This window comes from Calliopsis andreniformis, chromosome 5, assembly GCF_051401765.1.
Source record: "Calliopsis andreniformis isolate RMS-2024a chromosome 5, iyCalAndr_principal, whole genome shotgun sequence".
NCBI lineage: Eukaryota > Metazoa > Arthropoda > Insecta > Hymenoptera > Andrenidae > Calliopsis > Calliopsis andreniformis.
Genome location: NC_135066.1, coordinates 2,849,159 through 2,869,184, shown reverse-complemented (window position 1 = coordinate 2,869,184; position 20,026 = coordinate 2,849,159). Strand labels below are relative to the sequence as shown.

The window sequence follows — 20,026 nt, the reverse complement described above, 5'->3', positions numbered from 1 at the left end:
AGGAATGTTGCTGTTATCTCGTTTCCCCGTTAACGAGCCTTCCTATTGTTTTTCGTGGCTCGCTCACACGTTATGCTCGTCAATTTCCCTGGGAGCACGAACGCTCGTTGGGAGATATTAATTAATTACTGCATCGTCGACGCAGGTTTTTCGGCGAACGCAGCAGGCGTCGTTTTACGCTGGGGAGGAAGCTACTTCGTTCGTCGATGATAGAAGTGCGGCGGATCCATTCGCCTGGTCGAGTTTTATTTATTTAAAACGTTCGACATCACTTTGCGGGAGATCGATCGAACGAGGCTCGTGCAACGACCTATTTATACAGGGTGAGGCACCTGGAGTTATACGGCTCCAGCGACCACGAGGGATGACTCGAGGCACTGCTGGAAAGCTGGCTGAGAAGCGTCGTAGACTGATTAATTTATATTTTAACAATATAGTGCAGTGTTCCAACTAATTTGAGTACTTTGCGGTTTCTGAAATGTTTCAGGTGTTACGTATAACTTACACATCAACTTAAAAAGAAAACTATGACAAAAAACAAGTGAGATATCTAAATCTTAATGAGATGCTCAAATCGTAGGGGGACATTTTCTACATTTTAGCAATCTTGCCTATGAACAGCACTGATTGCAACTGAATATTAAGCTAATTAGTCTGACAAAATATATATTATCTACATACAACTGAAGTACAGAATATGTATCTGTTCTGTAAGAATGAAATCGAGGTATGGAAAGACAGAGTCTTGTCCAAGATGGATAATCAGAGTCCCTAGAAGTCCTAGAAGATTAACTCTGTTGACAAGGTTCTCATCAAAGGACAGCCTATTCACTACTGGAATGTTAGCAGAAAACTGGTCACCTAGCACCACGTTTCCAGATCAAACTTCGATGCTCTATAAATACAGTTATAACACAGGACCACCTGACCTCTCGCAAAGTTAACTTCTGCGCTCAGAAGTCTCGAGAGGCGATACTTCGTTACGAGTAAAATGGCACTTCTGACTCTGTCTGGTTGTAGATACATACTCATCTCTGCAAGTGTCCAAGCGAAGTTAAGAGTTCGATTTTATATAAACTTCTCACCCTGTATACTCTTGCATCCCTTCCGACGACGTAACTCTTCGAAGAACGGTCAACCGCGATAATCAGGGCTGCGGTAGGCGCTGCATAATCGCAGAGGTATAGTGTCCTCTCGATCGTTGCCCGCTAAAGGGGACTCCCCGTCGAGAGGAAGTCCCTTTTGCTTTCGTAACGCCATTGTTAAGACGTTTCCCGTCTCCCTTTCATTCTTGCGACTCAAGGTAATGGAACTTGATGAAATCTCTCACGGAGAATCCTAAGATCAATTGTATACACTTCACTTCTCGAACTCTTCTGTACAGTCACCGACAAGCTATAGTGATTCCAGTAAGACAGCAGGTTACAGGTCCTCCACATATTTAATAATCGACGTTGCCCTTTCTGACATTTCTGAGACTCTAAATTGATAGAAATCATGGAAGAATATGTTGGTTCCTTCCTAGGTCCCTGACTGGCTACCAAAATGCAGAGAGTTAGAATCCTGAAGGACCGATACCCTGCTGTCTTCTACGGTTTTTCAGACAATTTATCAGCGAATCGGTACAACAGTCTAATTGGTTGGACGAATGCCCAAATTGTAGCAGGTTGGCTCGAGCAAAAGTATGTCTAGAAACGACTTTCGTCGACGTGCTAATTTGTGGTTCGCGACCTCCACTTTAGGACTGTTGACCCAGCGAGTGGCACGTGAAGTACCGACACTGCCACCTAAAAGGGCACTAAGCAACTAATTAGCGATCCTTGAAACATCAGAATCCTCTCGGCCGATTTAACCGATCCTCAAGTGCGAGCAATGCTCGACGAGCTACGAAATTTCCTCCCCTGGCTGCATCTGGCCATCGTACGCGCAGTAAACCTCCATGTAGATCCTCCGTAGATAGTAGTTAACCGCGGTAATTGAATTTATGATGGTATCGTATTAACCGCCGAGGATCAGGCTCTTATCGAGCCAGGGAGCAAGCCTCGTTTCCTGCCAATGGTTCTTGATCCTTTAACGAGATAACCGATGACTTTTCACACACTTTGCTGGAGCGATTAACAGGACCAACTACGGTGATGCTTATGACGATGGATACATTTGACACGTGCTGCTTTCACTCGCAAAAGACAGTACTGTTTCCTATGATAATAGTGGAACAGATTGTCAGTTCCAAAGAGTAGATTCTGTATGGTCTATTTTCCTTGCGACGTTTTCTAGACCCTCCTTGATAATTCCTTTTGGGATGAGGACTACTCCAGCCATGTTTCTTTCCTCAGCGATAGTAGATACTAGATAGTGGTAGTATATATCTCTCTTCATTTTCCTCTAAAAACCAGATCTTGGCAGACGTCATAAACCTAAGTTTTCACAATATGGTACTTAGGTACCAGTGATAACCGATTTTTAGCACTCCTTGAAACAGGACCAGTGACTCATGATTAGTATCTAGACCTCCGGAGTTACCACCTCCGAGACATGTCCCAACCAGTAAATACCTCTTCTACAATCCTCCCTCGACTCCATCACCTGCAATTTCACGGTTTTATATCAGCAAAGGCACTGCCTCTATATCCTCGCGCAGCGTTCCCGATTTCGTAACGAGACAGCCGTTAAATCGACCTCTTATCTTCTTTCCTCGGCATCCTCCGTTTTACGATCATCATCAAGTCGGAGATCCTTGACCCCGTGGGCGTTGCAACAGCCGCATCCCTTGAACCGAGCGTGTTGCTCGGCCAATACGCTTGGCCAGAATCCAATCTCTGATTAAGGGAAAAAGTCTCGATCCTCTGGTGAACAGTGTTTCGCGGATGGACTGCTTCCAACGTGGGCCAACCTCGCGGCTACAATGGGGCGTGATTGAGGAAGAAAGGGGCCAGGGCTGGGGCCAATTTCGCGAGGATCGGAGAGGAGAGGATCGATGGAGCGTCTCGTCGCGATCGCGACACGCTGTTCTAGTTTTTACGGCGAGTCGATCGCCGAGGCCCCTCGATTGCTCTCGCTTCGTCAGCTTCGTTATTGACAAATACCGAGGCGAGAACCGACTGCGAGCCTTGACGCGTTAATTCCGATCGCCCGCTCGCGTGGAAGAAATTTAACGATGATGATGTCCCTTCTAGGGACTGACGCAGTGTTTTCTGGGGAGACTCGATCGAAAACAAATCTCGTTTTAGGGTGGACGTGTTTGGGATTGACCCTTCGGGGCTGTGACTTTTTTCAATTTGTAGTCCTAAAATGTGTGCAATCCTTTTTGCAGAGATGTAATCGTGTAAGAAGAAGAAGGATTTATAAGAAGTTACTGAATAAAAAATAATAGCACGTTATTATGTCATACTTCATCTAACTCTTAAGCGCATAATGCTGTCATTCGGTAATATACTATTATTGTCTGATTGTTTAATCCACGGATCAGCAATTTGAACATATTCTATGATTGTTTAGAGACCAATGCATTTAAGAATTAAACACTGTAGCACTCTTCACACTTCTTCAGTGTCTTCCTCTTCTTATACTCATGTCCCTTAGACCTATAAAAAACACTTATTATGATAGAACCCATACCACAACCTGTTCGAAGTATCTCAAAATCCCAGTCGAACGTCCAAGGCTCCAATGAAAGTCTCATTCCTGTTACAAGTACTGTGACTTCACATCAGCTGATGGTTAACAAGAATCACCTCACGCGCTAGCTTTCATAGCGAACGTACGAATGAGCAGCGAAGCGATCGAAGTCATCCAAGGTGTTCATAATCGACAGCCACCGCAATTTGCATGAAACTTTACGCGAGGCACGTAATCCACGAGGCACTGGTAATAATTATGTTAATAGAGTGTCGGTTCGATCGTAAACAAGGGCCCCTCTGCCATTGACATTGAGGCGAATCGCGAAGAGAGGGAAAGAGAGTGGTGCGCTAATAACAGGCAGGAGGGGCATTGTGGGGAAAGCAGAGAGTGCATCCGCGACGAGGAGCGTGAATAGACGACGGCGTCGCGACGCTTAGCGTTCTTTGCAGTTCCGCTAATTGGGCTCGATTCGTTCGACATTCTATTCGCGGTTTCACCCGAGGGGATTCTGGGTCTCGTGTCGAGCCTCGTTCTCGCACCGTCTGCGACGCACCAGAAGAAAGTGAACGTCGACGGTGGAACACTCGTCTGGCGAAACTCGCCAAAACTTCTCTGGCTGTAGGGCAAAACGGCGTAGGTCACGTTCACTGCCCAAAATAATAATTGGAGGATTATGCTGTTCCAGGAATTACCTAGAAATGCCTTTTATGTTAGCACAGAAGCTGTGAAACAAATTTTGCAATATTAATTCTGACATAGGTCATTTTATATCGTAGACTTCTACTGGCTCAGCCACAGACTTATTTGCGAAGATCCAAGGTGACGACATCCGACATTCCTGCGAATCACGAACGCCCTTGTATCGGTCCGTTCGCTCTTATCGTCCTTTGTCGCGTGACGATAACGCTTCACACCTTATCGTACGCCTTCCTGCTTTCTCTTGCCTTCCGTACACAAACTCCTATTTCGCCAGAGAAGTAGACGCGTCTGCGCGCTATCGAGGAATAGAATTTTTCAAAGTTCCTCCCAGATTCATCGATTTCTAGAACTCTCTGGGCGTTGAGCTGTAAAGTAAACAAATCTGGATCTAGCGTTCCTACGATAATCCAGACAAAGGGATGCTTTCGTAGAAAGTGGAGCAAATTCATGGAAATAATGAAGCACTGGTATGTGAAGGATGCGAGCAGAAGTATGTCTGAACTGTTTCGAAAGCTACGCTACCACCGTTTCGTAATTAATCAGCTGATCGATGGGAGCACGTGGATGGCTCGCGCACGACTGTGACCTTAAGACCTACGCCAACTGTTAAAGACTAGTTGACGCACGCGAAAGACTATCAGGCAAAAAGTGCAGATACTGTGTTATGTCATACTTGATGTTTGTTCCTGGCCAGGGTTAGTCAACTTGTGTTTAGTTTCTTCTCTTAACATCTGGATCCATAGTTTAGAAAATTCCTTGGATCGTTAAAACGCTGAGAACTTGTATCTACAGATTTTGATGGGAACAGAGTTTTGAGATACTCTGTACAGCTGTTACTTCGTTGGTTCTTTGAAAATATATCTCCAGCACCTTTTTTATCAGTCAATAGATAAAAGGAGGAAAAAGAAACTCAGAAGTCTGTGAAAGCGCGGCAATATTTAAATGCTCTTATTATTCACTGTAAAATTAATTGTAAGGACACCCAATAACCGAGATTCAAAATTAATGAGAACGCTAAAACGAGAACCTCCTCAATATAGACTGGGTTCACTAATGAGCTTATAATGAGGGCCACGTTCCTCAAGTCAACTAAAATACTGATCGCCCCGTCTAATCTTATCAAAGATATGAGTAATTAATTCCGTGTAAAAGCCAAAGAACGTTCACTCTGAATAATTTGAAATGAACTGTACCGAATGTACCGACGAGTCAATATCAAAGAAATCTTATATCTTAAAAAGCAAACAGAATGTCACTGGCGAATCTCGACCACCTCGAGTCCATGATTCGCCTATTTGATAATTCCTGTGTTTTCGAATCAATCGACCAAAAGAACTTCGAGACCAGCTGTGAGAGCAGGACGCGTATAGACCTTGATAAAAATTGCTGGAAATTAGTAACGAGCCAGTGGCTCGGAAGTCCTGGCGGAACTATGAAAGCAGATAGCACGGTGATCGATGGAGGCTCGCGGCTAGGCGCGCGCGAGGCTCCGGAAGTGGAAAGAATGTCCTAGGTGAAAGAGAAACGGTCAGTACGGTGACCTGTGAGTCATTGTCGAGGTCAAACCGATATCCAACAGTTGTTATTCGAGTGCAGATGCAACTGGCTCGTCGACCCAACTTTCCTACGGCGTAGGCAGAATCCGCGAGAGTCTATGCGCGATCGTCAGCAGAATCTCGTGTCCTCAAGGCGAGGGCGTATTCACGATACGGTGATACCTCCAGTGGAACCTTGATCGACTGGATCTTGAGTGTCCATGTTTTCTGGTATTCAAGGTTTCGATTGCTGGGAGTATTGATGATAACAATGCAGCAGAATTATCAGATTGAAAAGATATTTTAGTTTTGAATTTTCTTCCAAAAGTCAATTAATCGAGGCCCTACCCTACTGGAAAGGAAGAATTAACCTTTATCGTACAAAGAGAGGAAAATTGAAATTAATATTTAGACGGCTTGGTATTTGAAGTTTCAATATTTGAGAGATTTCATATTTGAAAATTTGAATAACTGAATATTTGAATGTTTGAATATTTGAATATCTGAGTATTTAAATATTTGAAAATTTAAATGTTATGTCGGAAAAGTAATATTGCTATCCCTGACTGACCTCATGTTGGTATGCCAAGGGTTAACCTTGGATCCTCTAAGGGTAGGATGATCGAAGGCACCCCACGTCGTTTATTGTCGCCTCGATGTTTCTGCTTTATCCTTATCTACAGAAGCGTGTTTATCAGCTGTTTCGTGAAAGTAACCGCAGATATACGTTCACGACAATTTCGGTTGGATTTGATTAATGGCCTCGTTAAAGAAGCTTGACCAGATACCGCAGAGACACCCTATACAGCCCGTTACCAGGGAAAGGTAATTAAACGTCTGGTTGTCTGTTCCATCGCGCGACGAACAAAGGCATAAGTTGGACGTTAATTGTGTTACTTCCGTAATTAACGGTACACGTGACTCATGGCAGAAAATCGCTAAGACGCCCGATAAAAAAGCTCGCGAGACTTTAACGCACCAAGCCGACTATAACCTTTGAGATATTGCAAGAGAGAAATAGTTGGACACTTTGACCGTGAAGGTCGTTCTACAGGTTCCCTCGCAGGTGTCACTAAGACAATGCTCTTAACTTACACTTGGTTATCGGTGACTTACACCTGGTAGCCTCGAGTCTGACCTACTTCGAGGAAGCAACAAGCTTCACCCTACAATTTTTCCTTTCCCTCGTAAACCAGCGATGATCAGGGACAATTGGTCAGAAAATCGAGGAATAAATCTGAGAAGGAGTTCGGAGTTAACGCAATTAATCGCCCCTTTGTCTCGTCCGAGGATTAGACACGGCTTCGTCCAACAGTGGGCAATAAACTGTTCCACATCTGAAACCGTATTAACGCCGCGAATAATAGACGGAGATCATCCAATAGACCGTGCAACGGTTTACGATGGTTAGCATTCAGATCCGTTGCACCGCTGAGCTCGTAAATTCCTTCCTCTGGATAGGGGACAGTGCGTTCGCCAAGGTGCACGTTGTAGGTGTCCTCCGACGGTGCATTCAATAAACCAGAAACGTTAGTGGGAAGAAGGACCGCTCGAAAATGTTTATGTGCATAACACGCATCGCGAGATAAGATAGCATCGTGTACGTCTTCCATTTCCGTGATCGGGGAGCAAGTAAACGCATCGAAAATACTCAGACTTGGCTATGTGAGCCGCTTATATAAGCATTAAGGGTTCGCTACAATTTATTGCGTAACAAAATTAGGAATATACTGGTAATTTAGCTGATATACTCGGTCTATACTTGGCACTTTTCAGAGATCTCTTGGTATCAGTGGCTGAGGAGCGATATAAAATACAGACAGATTTTAATAGAGGAGTAGGTAGAGACATTCTACCAGGAAACATGGAAATTGGTTTTCTGTAAAGGCTGTTTTATTGGCTTTTAAAGTTGGACTGGAAAACTTTCATAACCCTTAAATATAATTGTAATGCGATTTCACCTGAATCGAGTAGTTTATATTGTGGACACGTCGTACTATAATCCTTGAATCCTAAGGGTATATCTAAACTGGTTCAGACTGGGATACAATCGTTGGAAATTTTGTATACCCACTGTCTTCTTATCCATTAGGATATTAGATAGATAGAGATTGAGTGTTGTTGTCGTCATCTGTTTACAGCGATTGTATCCCACTCTATATGTACAAGCTTGAAAAGGGTATTTGTAATAAAACGTATGGCGCAAATTTGGACTCGTACACACACAAGTAGACCCTACAATAAACATTTAAATTCTACTCTGAAAGGTTAGGTGTTCTGCCAAACATAATAGAAATGTTTAAGCAGAGTCTAAATTATCTACGTCCACACAAGTCTTCCTTCTTCTCGACTTTAGATTTGCTTCCTCGAGTATTGACGAACAATTAAGATTTACTCAGTACACAACGACCCATTCGTACGAGAAGTATTTAATGCGAGAAAAACAGAATACCGGAATTTTCCGTCACCTTTTGTGGTTACTCCCTAACGCATTCATCTGCATCGACGATTCTGTTTCCTCCCACGTCTCTCCATTAAACGCAAACAATAGTTTCCATGCAACTTTTTTCACTCTCTGTTTCTCGACTGAAGGAAGGAAAACAACAGCTACTGAACACACCCATGGAGAAACAGCGGACGTAAATCGAAACCAACGATGCGAGCCTGCTCGTGGCGGTTAAGGAATTAATCCAATCATGTTTGGGACTAGGCGACGAATCCACTTTCAACGTATTCGAAAAATTGAAATATTAAAAATATTTGAAAAATTTGAATATTTGAATATTTGAAAAATTTGAATATTCGAAAAATTTGAATATTTGAATGCTTAAAAGTTTGAATATTTAAATCTGATCATATTAGTGGAATAATATTGGACCTAAGTGACTCCCGAAATAGCATAAATGTATCGAGCTTGTATCAATGCAACAGTATACTCGCTCGAACAGCAAAACGAGCAGTGGGACCGCGGCTTAATGATCGACAGGCCTGCATCGTCGTTCGCCCACTCTCTCATCGGCCGGAAAACTGCGCTATCATCCTTCTGCCACCGCGATGATCTTGACAGTGACCGTGGCGATCAATGGCGCCGTCAATTAGGCGAATCGTGTACTCGCGCGTTCACGGCTCGGTAGCCAGTGTGTATCGGAGCGGGCCGAGGACAGCGAACCACGTGCAGCCGTGAAAATATACATAAGTCTCGACTTCGATATCCAAACGAAATTTCCACGGTCTGCTGCGTCGATGACTTTCATTCTTCCATTCGAGGAGAAAGAGAGCAAACACTCCGATATAGACACGGTATCGATCACCTTCGTCAACGTTCTCGGAACTAGACTTCGATTGCAAGGATTAGGCTCGGGGATCGATAAGGAAGACTCACAATGGACTACAGAAGTTTTTCTGCCGGATCTGGAACGTGCTCGACCGCTCGTATCTGTGTGTATTCTGTGCTTGTAATGCAAAACAGCGTAAATTGAGTATTTTATCTTTCAATTATTGACGGTCGAAGTTTAGAAACTGAATTTTGTACTATGAACTCGTGGTCTGTCATGTTCACGTTTTTAGGAAAGGTTCTAATGAGATAATTTTTTGTTGAGAATACTAATTGCGTAGTGGAGGCTTCTACTCAATTGGTGAGATTAGATACAAGGTGAGTGAATTTATTTTTCAGGGTTCAGGAACGTACTGAATGATGTTGCTTGTGTTTATTTATGATAATTGAGTGCAAAGACACAGTAGTTACTCAATAGTGACTTATACTATTCGTAATGTCACCTATTTAGTCAAGTCGTAAGTAAATTCCAATTAATAAAAGAAAAATAGTAAAGAAAAAATTGAAATTTAAAAAACAATACTTGTCCCATTTTCCTGATTACAAAGCACATGAAATGCATCCTTTGTCCAGTTCTATGCAACTGCAACTTCTTTCTTTATCATGTTCCAAAGTGGTGAGAATAAAATAAAGCGTAGCGGGGTGGATTATCACATGACCTTCAGCCAACTCTTGATTTCACTTGGACTATCGTCGACACACAAACGCACCCTTTCATCTCTGCGACGCTCAGTGTGTTATAGTTCGTGTTGCTTCGCGTAATAACGTTAATGCACCGCGAGTCGATTTTTACTTCTTCGTGAGACAGTGCCCTTGAGACGCGACAGAAAACGCGATGGACAGGCGTTCCTACGAACAGGTGAGCGATGAATCACACTAAAAGGGGAGATACAATTAGTTTTATTAACGAAAATACTATTCTACGATTTTCAGCCACCCTTGAATAATGAATTAATGGATCCGTTGGTCCCCACACTGTGACTCATGAAAACGTTTTTGCAGATTGGAGATTCATGAATATTTAGACTTGATGGGTTGCCCCTAGTTGGTCATAGTACTCACGTTTACCAACTCAATCTTTTTTTGTGTTTAGTATCTTTAGATAACTTATACAAATAGAAACTAACTCTAAGAATACTGAACCTTGAGAAGATACGTGGAAACCTCAAATTTAACATTTTTCGAGTCATGGGCTCGAGGAACCCTTCCCCTAATATTCCTAAGACTAATAAATCTCACAAATATAAAGTCCCCTAGTTTAATGGAGTCACCCCAACCCCATCACAATATTGTATAATACTAATATACTAACCGAGAATTGAACTTCACAGTATATAAACAGTTTCACCGAACCACGTCGCGTAAATGGAACTGTTCACCTCCGACCAGACGAAAAAAGCGTCGAAAACGATTCCCGAATGATAGAAGGGGCGCGATGCGTGAGGACCCTACCGGAAGCCGGAAGTGTACGAAATTAGTTCAATTTCGTGTGGGACGAGTGGAAAAACGACGGCAGAGGACGCCACGCGGGGAACCCATTAGGCTACAGTCGCGCACGTTTGCTGCTTAAACCTTGATTAATCTACTGGAAAGCCTGACGACGAGTAATACCCTAGACGCGTCATCGAGCTTCGACTGATTTCGCAATCGACTCGATCTTTTAAAACGCAGCGGTGTCCCTTAACACTAAACTACTAGATTGGTTAACTGATCAATTCCAATTATATCTTATACATATTTTATTCTGTAAACGCATTCTTTTTTTTAAAGACTCTAGAAAAACACTAGAACTAGGGAAATATGTTTTTCTTTTCTCTCTCATAAACCTGTGTCTTCTTGAATTGAGTTCTTGAATAAATCCTCATTTTTAACCTTTTAAATGAAGAAGCTTTTGTAGCGTCTTTCTTCCGTCTAAAAATATCAATTTTATATACCAGATCTCAATTAAGGCCTCAACTCGAATTTCTTGAGAATGTGACTTAAGTTGTTTTCCCTTACAACCACAGATATAACTGATTATTATTTCTCTGACTTCTGTATTTTCTCGAAGACCTGTAATTTTGGTGCACCGATAAAAACAGACGTTAACTTCGGTAGTTGGGGGAGTTGTTATTGCTGACCCAAACAATCGCTGATGATTATCGTCCTGCTCGAACGATTATTTACTCGGTTCCTCAAGGTGAGATACGCGAGGCGTAAAAATTCGAGCCGACGATATGGGAGGTCGAAATCGCAACGAAAGTCAGCAGAATCGCGGCACTCGCTCGCGAGCATCGTGCGCGGCAACAGCTTGTTTTCCGAGCAACGATGAATCTGAGCTTCTTATCAGTCAGCAGGCGATTCTCGTGATCGGGCAGCGGTGTTGTAACATCGACGATACGACACGAACACGTCGAAGATACTGCGACCTGACGAGCCTCGCCTAAATTTCATTCGTGAGACACGTTAATCGAGGATCCACGAGTTGGAGCAAACCTATGCTATAGAGAGCTGTATTTCTATACTGCTGCTTTATTGTAGTCTCGAGGCTTTTTGAGGAGTTTATAGCGAGGAAATGATCCTAGGATCTGCTCGTGTACTGTAGTCGCTTAGTTTAAGCTTTATCATAGATATCAGGAATAGTGTATATCAAAGAGAAACTTGTTTTACTAATTTAAAGTAGAGAGACTCTGGTCTATAGCAACAAGTCTATAACGAAAAAATCTTATTTAGTCATCGATTACAAATATTGCATACAAAAATTCTTCTCACAACTCCAAAAATTGGAACCCAAAGAATGAATAAAGTGTGTTAGTTACAAAGTTAGATACACAGTTCGCAGCGAGGAATTACTCTGAATTAATAAAACATATAAATCGATGAACGAGTCAGTTCAATCATGAATGAACACTTAAAGCTACTTCCTTACGAAGTGTTATGAGTGATCCCTAATTGTGTATCCATAGCAAATTGGAGAAAGAATGTCTGTCTTTATTGATAAAGCACTCTGCAACTGATTGCCTTCGATATTAGACTTTACTTATGATGTTGATGCTACTGATCTATTCTCGGAAAGCAGAGTGGGAAGCACAGTTATTTCTTCTGAAATTACGGCGGTTCTTTAAGCTTCCTTTGGATAACGCTTAGATAACGCTCCTATATCGATACACAAATTTCGAGTCTATTGTTCACTGCTTCCAAGAACAATTTCAATTCTACTAATTGCATGTTTGCTCATGAAAATACCCAAACAAGATTAGATAGAATTGTTATCAAGTTTCCTTGCGTCTGTACTAGAAAAAAAAAAAGCAACAGACCTGAACAGTTTTTCCAGGACTTCCCTCCAGTTTCACCGAAAAGCGTCTACAGCTTGGGCCAGTCGAGGCAGATTCGATTAAGGCGAGTTTCGACGAGACACGCAAAGTTCCCTTGTAGCACGATGCTACCGACGATCAGGAACTTCAGAGTGCCTCGCGAGCTACGCGAAACGTAGGCAGACACTGCGTACACCTACGTGTTTCTAAATAAGTCTTATTCGTAGGCTGCACAGGGAACACCGAAACGTATCTCTACCGATCTTTCCTTCTGCTGGACGATTCCCTCGGACGTTCCTCCTCTTCGCGAATAATCATCCACCAAGAAGCATTAGAAATACCGAGAATACATGAATAGAAGGGGCTGATTCTTGTGTTTACAATAAAAAGGTCCACCAACGTGCGAGAGACGAGATAAATATCTGTCTGAGGACTGCAGGAGGAAACACTCGTGATATCGTGGACTACCATCGCTTCTATTGCTTGAGCATACGATACAGTGTTTGCAAGTAGGATTTGACTAGGAAAAACAGTAACTCTGCCTTTTCGGTACCCCTCATATTCGAGCGTCACTTGCACCTACTCGAGTTGTGTCTCGAAGTTACTCCGAATGCAGAAATTGAATATGGTCGAACGTGACCAGTATGGTCGATGACCCATTGCCACGTGCTATAGAGAATTCAAACGTAGAATATGTGGTTGGGGAGGAAGAACATAAGTTACATATTTTTATAGGATCACCTAATATATAAAAATAATTTTCAGGAAATTTTTATCAGATCTTACGAACAGAGATATTTTATAATATTTTCAGATTGATTTCAATTTAATAGAAAATAACTGTGTATCGAATTCACTGAAAAATTCTATTTCAGTTGCTAGAATGATTTACATCAGGACACCCCTTGGAGGATGACACTGTCTCAGCGAGAATTCTCTCGAGCAGCACAATCGCCTGCAGCAGAGTTCCCTGGAGTACCTAGCCAGTTCGAAACACATTTCCCCGCTTTGGTCTTAGGCCACAGACTCCATGCAGTACATAAATCCCACATGAAACCGGGCTTACCTACGTGTGCGACCTGCTACATCGGGTCATTACGGGCAACCGAGTGGCAAAGGACGTCTGCCGCGACACGTATCATTTTGAATTAATAAAAAGATCAACGTGACCGAATATACGCTGGGCCTGGCAACTTTCCGCCCACAATTTGGCACAGTGTGCTCTATGACCAGAACTATGAGCTGCAAACTTAACTGAATAATACAATTTGACTAAAATAACAGGTACTAAATTCTGGGGAAGATTAAGCTTGTCTTTTGAGTGAGAAAAAGAACAAGGAAATTGGGTTTTTCTTGTTGAACTTAGAATGTAGTCTATTTTTTTCATGAAAAACAATAAAAAAATTTGATGCGTGAGATTCTTAATATACTCTTTTTTAAATATGAACTTAATGCATTTTGATTGTTAAGATTCTACTTTTTAAGTTACTCGCGCAGCTTGAAATATTTTCGAGAGTCGCGAACCACGATCTAAAATAATCTGAAATTATCAAAGTCACGTGCGTGATGCGTCAAGATACATAAGCGTGTACTGAAAAAGAATGATTGAATTTACGAGAGAGCGGCATCGCTTGTCGATACATAAACGCGCGTACACGACGCTCGAGTAGAGAGCACGTGCGTATAGGTTATGTACGATGGCGGTGGCGCAGGAGAAAGAGACCCAACCATAGAAGCAAAGAGACAGGAGCAAGTGCAAGAGGCGAAGGAGAGAGACGAAGGAGAGAGTGTGCTAGGGAGCGAGAGAGAGAAGGAGATAGTAAGGACTACTGCCGTTTTATTGGCAGAGGTGAACGACACTGCCTACTGCAAGGTGGATGCCTGTATTTCGCATAACCGCTCGTCGTTGGAACGTGCCACGAGTTTATGGGTCACTACATACTGTTTTCAAGTATCTTCACGCGAAAATAATGTAGCCTCTGTTCGAGCTTGTATCGGGCCTCGCATGGGGGAGTCATCGCACCCCTACGACGCCGATGTTGCCTCGAGCACTGCTTTCTAATGTCCACAAATACGATCCTCATGAAATAAACGTTGAAAGAAAAACCCTTCTATTGTTATGTGTGTACAAAGTATCAACCAGCCTTCCCTGAATCGTCTTTCACAGGAATGGATGTTAATGGCTCGCGGTTCCTTTTTTACAGGCTTTCCTGAAGACAAAATCGAAGAGTCGAAACTATTTTAAGACAAAACACAGACAGATAATTTTGTACTATACTATAAGCTTTTAAATTGTTTTTCTATATAACCCAGTAGATATTGTTTAAACGATTTAGTAAAGAATTTTCTATGTCTGAATTAGCATTCAGAAATGCCTGAGATTGTTGTTTTCATGAAATAGCGATTCATCCTATACACTCTGTTCAACTACAAAAGGTAACAAGTATGTACAGGTTATGTAAGAGCGATTCGAAGGACGAGAAGCAGGGGAACGACCTAATCAACAAGAGCGGGATCAGAATTCACGGATAATCTGATTTCACAGCTAACCGCTGTTCTGTCATCGCGGTGGATTTACGAATGGACAAAATAGAAACCCTGAGTGAGCGATAAAAATACATGACGTAAGGTGCCACGCACATGGCGCGACGGAAATCACGAGCGATGAAATGTAGATTCTCTGGTCTAATTCCTACGGTTTCATCACGGGATAGAATAGGCTTTTATAGACTGAACTTTTTGGGGGAGATTGAATGTCTCACTGAACGGATTACATATATATTTTTTTGTTTATTTTACGATTTTGTACGTGTGGTACTTGGAAATTTATATAGTAGGAAAATTGTTCGAGTAACGTAAACTGACCTCTGCTTTGCCGCTTCTCATCGATTTTCAGAATATACGTCAATACTAAAGAACGCCAAATACGTGTTCACGGAATCGAATGCTAATCCTTTAAATAAACAATTAATTTGTGTTTCTGTCAGTCTGCGTCGAATAATATTCGATACCTCAAAATACTAAGTGGACTTTCATTGTCAACGTGATCGTAACGTTCCTTAAACAGTTTGAGGTTAGCTTCGCTAATTTCGCACATCGGTTCGTGCAGTAACGTAATGTATCATTCATGGAAACAGCAGCATGTGTATGTTATTTATGAACGTTATTTAATATTACATTAAAAATATCAATAAACTCCTCTATACTTAAAGAAACTTTTAAAACTTTCATCAAGTATGGAAATAAATCTATCGGTTATCTATAACCAGAAGTCATTCAACCATTTTAACATAAATAAGCAAAACAATTCGTCATTCCCAAAGTGCACAATTATCTGATAATACATAAACATTATGAATTAAGAAAATACACTAAAGCAGCCTCTATTTTAATACGTATGTAGAGAAATTATGTATAGATATGCAACTTTGTTTACCATTAAAAAATACTTTCATCCTGGCTGTAGATTATGATTACTCAATGAGAAAATGACAGATGCATTGGCCAATTGTAGAAGTTCAAGGATGTTTTAGTCTCATGTTTGTCAAACATAAAAATAACATGTACTCTTCCTTTCTGATGCAATGATAACTTCACTTAGTAAATGAATGATATGTAGCGTGCATTACATATTTTTTAACAGAACAAAAAAATCATCAATATTTTCTGCTATCAGAAAGAATACTCGCTTACATCCTCATATCTTAATGTCACTCAAGATAGGTTTAATTTTGTGGCCATTCCGAAAGCTCACATCCTTTTACAAAAAGCAAACATGTAATAACATATAACACATTGAACTACTGCAGCATATTGATTAAAGATACATAAGTAATAAGTAATAAGGCAACTAGATGCTACAGAAACCATTAATCCAGATATAGCTAATGTTCAGAAGTTTCTATACACGGAAATATTGTCTGTACACGTAAACAAAAGCTAAAACCCGATACAAAGAGTAGTTATAACGCTCCCAACATCTCCGTGACATTACCATGAGTATATAAACGCAAGCTGCAACGCAAAATAGAAAGACTAGAACGATGACTAACCTTTCAGCTGCGGCAACTGTAGAAACTCCACATCCTGAGAGTTACGGTAGCGAGAGGAGCCTTGTGACTTCTTGGACTTCTTCTTGAGAGACCTCTTGGCGAAGGGATCTATCCGGTCCACAAAAGCCCCAGCCGACATGTTGATATTAACAGAGGCACTGTGAGAGCTGGAGGGAAGTAGAACACTGGAGGTATGTTCGTGTCTCGGTTGTACTTATCCGGCGTTGGACGCGACTAAAATGGATTGCGTCCACCCCAAGGAGGCCGCATTCCGCGTCGAAGAGGATCAACTCACTACACTCACAATGGGGCAAAGCAGCACTGCACGAAATACCGAAACCGCACGTGGTGTCTATCAGGACACGGTAACCTAGTGTTCAGACGCTCCTGAACCGGACAGGGGTGATAACAGCTAGCGGTGCGTGCATAGCACGAGGATTTTATTTCCGTGGGCAGAGGCGACGCGTGAACCGAACTGGCCTGTCAGCCAAGCAGATTCATCGAGTTCACAGTCCGATCGGGGGGGATATTCGTAAAAGGGTAATCGCCGGCTGGAGTCTCTACTCCGAGAGAGAAAAGGGGCGCGATCGGTTGCTTGTTAGGCGTTGTCACACGCGAACGCACGCCCCGTGGTCGTACGTCGAATCTCCCACCTACTCCGTGCGGAACACAGAAGCGGCAGGCCAGCCTGTGTCTCTCTCCTCGATCGTCGGTACGTGGATTACGCGTTACCTGAAACCCCGAGCCCGCCGGGATACGGCTACGCGAATTCACGAATATTCGGGTATCACGGCGGCGGAGAGCGTGGAGCGGCCGTGGCAGGCGACGCAGACAGACGCAGGCGAACGCAGGCTTACCGTGGTCGTAGCGAGAGTCGCGGCGAGACGAAACACCGTTACGAAATAGCCCGTGGCTTCTCGGCTTCTAGGAGGCGGTCTCTCGCCGCGCGAAATCTATCTTCCACGAAGGGGATTATCTTTGTTTCCGCCGCACGCGGTGGCCGCACTCGGTGTACGCGCAGTCAAACGCACGCACTCACTTAAACGCCGCGATGGGGGACGACACAGAGGCTCGAACAGCACTCGGCCGCCATCAGCTGCTCGGACCGACGAGCTTCTTTCATTTTTGCCGGAACCGACCGATCAGTCAGGCGTTCAGCCCCGCCGAGACGTATTCCAGCATCGTACACAGTTTTTATCGCGCGCACCCACGAGGCCACTAGTATTTTTGCATCTACCGCACGGAAAATTTCAATGAAAAAAAAAGAGTAAAAAGCAGCTTCTTCGCACCGTCGCCCTCTTCACTTATTGAAAACCCGTCAAGAGGTGCCTTGTGTGCCTGAAAATAGTAATGTGCGCTCGGCAATCGTCGGCCGGAGATTGCCGATCGAACACGAACATTCACGAACGTCCTAGATCGCGCCACTTTACGAATCTTTAATCGTTCGCCATTGCACCGTCGCTTTCTCACTAGGAACACTTCGGGGATGCGTTTAACCAATCGCGCCACTTAACATACTTCGAATCTATTGGTCGAAAATCATACGACACTGTTATATATGTAATTAATGCTGTTGAGTGCCACTTATTCGCCGATAGAATATGATACATAATATTCAACTGTTTTTGTTTTTATGAACTTGCCTTAACTTCTTTGCATACAGGGTGTCTCAAAAACACGCCATGATTTTTCTTGATAACTAGAATCTTGGAACAAATTTTATTTTATATATTCACTTCTTTCTTTCAATAAAATCCTTTCTCTTGAATCGTAACATGTGCATAGTTTGAAACACTTTGTATATAGATTTAATTTACTTAATCTTTTAGTATTATTTTAAGGTAATGAAGAAGATAAGAACTTACGAAATTTCTTCTAATAAAGTATTAAATTACTTCGTAAGTGTAACTTTCATTTCTGATCGTGAATACTTCTCTTTTTTGAACACACTTTAATACATGTGATATTACCGATCTAGATATGTTATATTTAATACATTTCCATATTTTCGTCCATCAGATGACGCTACGTACTTGACCAGAAATTGACAAATGTGATTGTCAACATACGAGATTTGAAAAACGCAAGTGTTTACTTAAACTGTGTACCTGTAATGTTAAACAATAAAGTGGAAAACTTATGCTATAAATATTTACATCATGTCCTTCTATCATTTTTTACTGTAGTTAATATCTAACCTGAATATTGTGTTGTTATGACGCAAGTATACAAGTATTTATGAACGTTGGACTCGTTCTGTATAATTCTTTATGTGTTCGATATCGAAGGCAAGCGCTTTGAGTTTATTTATGCGATGTCCTGGATTATATTGTGGAAGAGAATTATTGCCCGATGGAAATTGGAGTGACTGTGGTGCCTGCCCTCGAGGGTTCAGGGCAAATGCATCTTCATTGTGTGTGCCTTGTGAAGATGAACCAATGTTTTATGATTGGCTCTACCTCGGATTCATGGCTTTACTAGCTCTAGTCTTACATTGGTTTTGTATTGATAAAGTGTCTATGAGACGCAGTATTCCTATGAGAGTAATTATAGTACACTTATGTGCTTTATTTGAGGTTGTGGCTGCATCCATTATTACTTTACAATTGACAGATCCTGTAGGTACCTTTGGAATTAAATCGTGTAGAGCCAGTAAACTTTCAGACTGGTATACATTGTTACACAATCCTCGACCAAATTATGAAGAAACCTTGTATTGCACACAAGAAGCTGTTTATCCCTTGTTAGTACTTATTCCACATAGTTATAGAATTCTTGTGTGATTTCGAGACTAATGTTTTTGTTGAATTTTCAGGTATACCATGGTCTTTGTTTTTTATGCTCTGGGAATAGCAATTATGTTATTGATAAGGCCACTGTTAGTTAAAAAGTTTTTACCAAAGCAAGGGAAATTTTCTATTTATGCTGCTCTTTATTTCTATCCCATTTTGGCATTGCTACATGCTGTTGGTGGTGGTGTGATATGTGAGTAGAATAGTCAAATGTTCCACTGTAAATATTCTACCTTTCTAAACTTTCTCACTGTTTTTACAGATTACTCATTTCCGTACATAATAATAACATTGTCTGTTTTGTCTAATGCAGTACATTTTGCTTACAAATTAAATCAGGTGAGATCTTTACAAGAAGTGTTTGTATTGAAGAATTTTAAGAATTATTTCCTTTTTCAGTCGATGAAGTCATTGCTATTGAGTTCTGTGTCGAATCTGAGGAATGTAATAGTTATCTTAGGTCATTGGTTTTTACATGGATATGGTGTAGTTGCTGTAGCAACTCTTCGTGGTATCAGTGTTCATCCAGCAATGCTTGCTTTAGTTCCTTTACCTGCATTGTTTTATATCCTCACAGTAAGATTTACTGACCCCCATAAATTTCGTATAAAATAAACGTTGTTATTACAAATGCATTTTTTATTAAAAGAACCTTTTCTTAAAAAAAAAAATAAAATGATGGGTTAATTATAATACTTGG

The 20,026-nt window shown here is 41.8% G+C and overlaps 3 protein-coding genes and 1 long non-coding RNA gene across 5 annotated transcripts in view; 2 read left to right on the top strand and 2 right to left on the bottom strand.

Moving 5' to 3' along the window:
• The window catches only part of Wdb (serine/threonine-protein phosphatase regulatory subunit widerborst), a 31,267-nt gene extending 14,264 nt beyond the window's left edge, over positions 1–17,003 (bottom strand). The window contains exon 1 of the mRNA XM_076379172.1: positions 16,535–17,003. Within this exon, the coding sequence (XP_076235287.1) occupies positions 16,535–16,673 (139 nt within the window). The 5' untranslated portion in view covers positions 16,674–17,003. The remainder of the gene's footprint in view (positions 1–16,534) is intronic.
• On the bottom strand, positions 1,299–3,767 carry LOC143179804 (uncharacterized). Of its 2 annotated transcripts, none has more exons than XR_013002020.1 (2): positions 3,625–3,767; positions 1,299–2,586 (listed from the first exon to the last, which is right to left on the bottom strand). It is a non-coding gene; the product is annotated as an uncharacterized LOC143179804 (long non-coding RNA). The 2 variants fall into 2 exon arrangements; XR_013002019.1 differs by lacking the exon at positions 3,625–3,767 and adding an exon at positions 2,680–2,859.
• On the top strand, positions 8,759–10,645 carry LOC143178947 (uncharacterized). The gene is made up of 5 exons (XM_076377894.1): positions 8,759–8,940; positions 8,990–9,293; positions 9,423–9,507; positions 9,804–10,048; positions 10,123–10,645. The coding sequence occupies exons 1-3, from the start codon at positions 8,759–8,761 to the stop codon at positions 9,432–9,434; spliced, it is 498 nt and encodes a 165-aa protein (XP_076234009.1). The 3' UTR covers positions 9,435–9,507; positions 9,804–10,048; positions 10,123–10,645.
• Positions 17,004–18,572: 1,569 nt separating the features above from the next.
• Positions 18,573–19,951, top strand: LOC143179331 (JNK1/MAPK8-associated membrane protein). Its single transcript, XM_076378514.1, has 4 exons — positions 18,573–19,277; positions 19,350–19,519; positions 19,589–19,665; positions 19,726–19,951. Exons 1-4 carry the CDS (start codon positions 18,805–18,807, stop codon positions 19,939–19,941), a joined length of 936 nt encoding a protein of 311 aa, XP_076234629.1. The 5' UTR covers positions 18,573–18,804; the 3' UTR covers positions 19,942–19,951.
• The last annotated feature ends 75 nt before the right edge of the window (positions 19,952–20,026 follow it).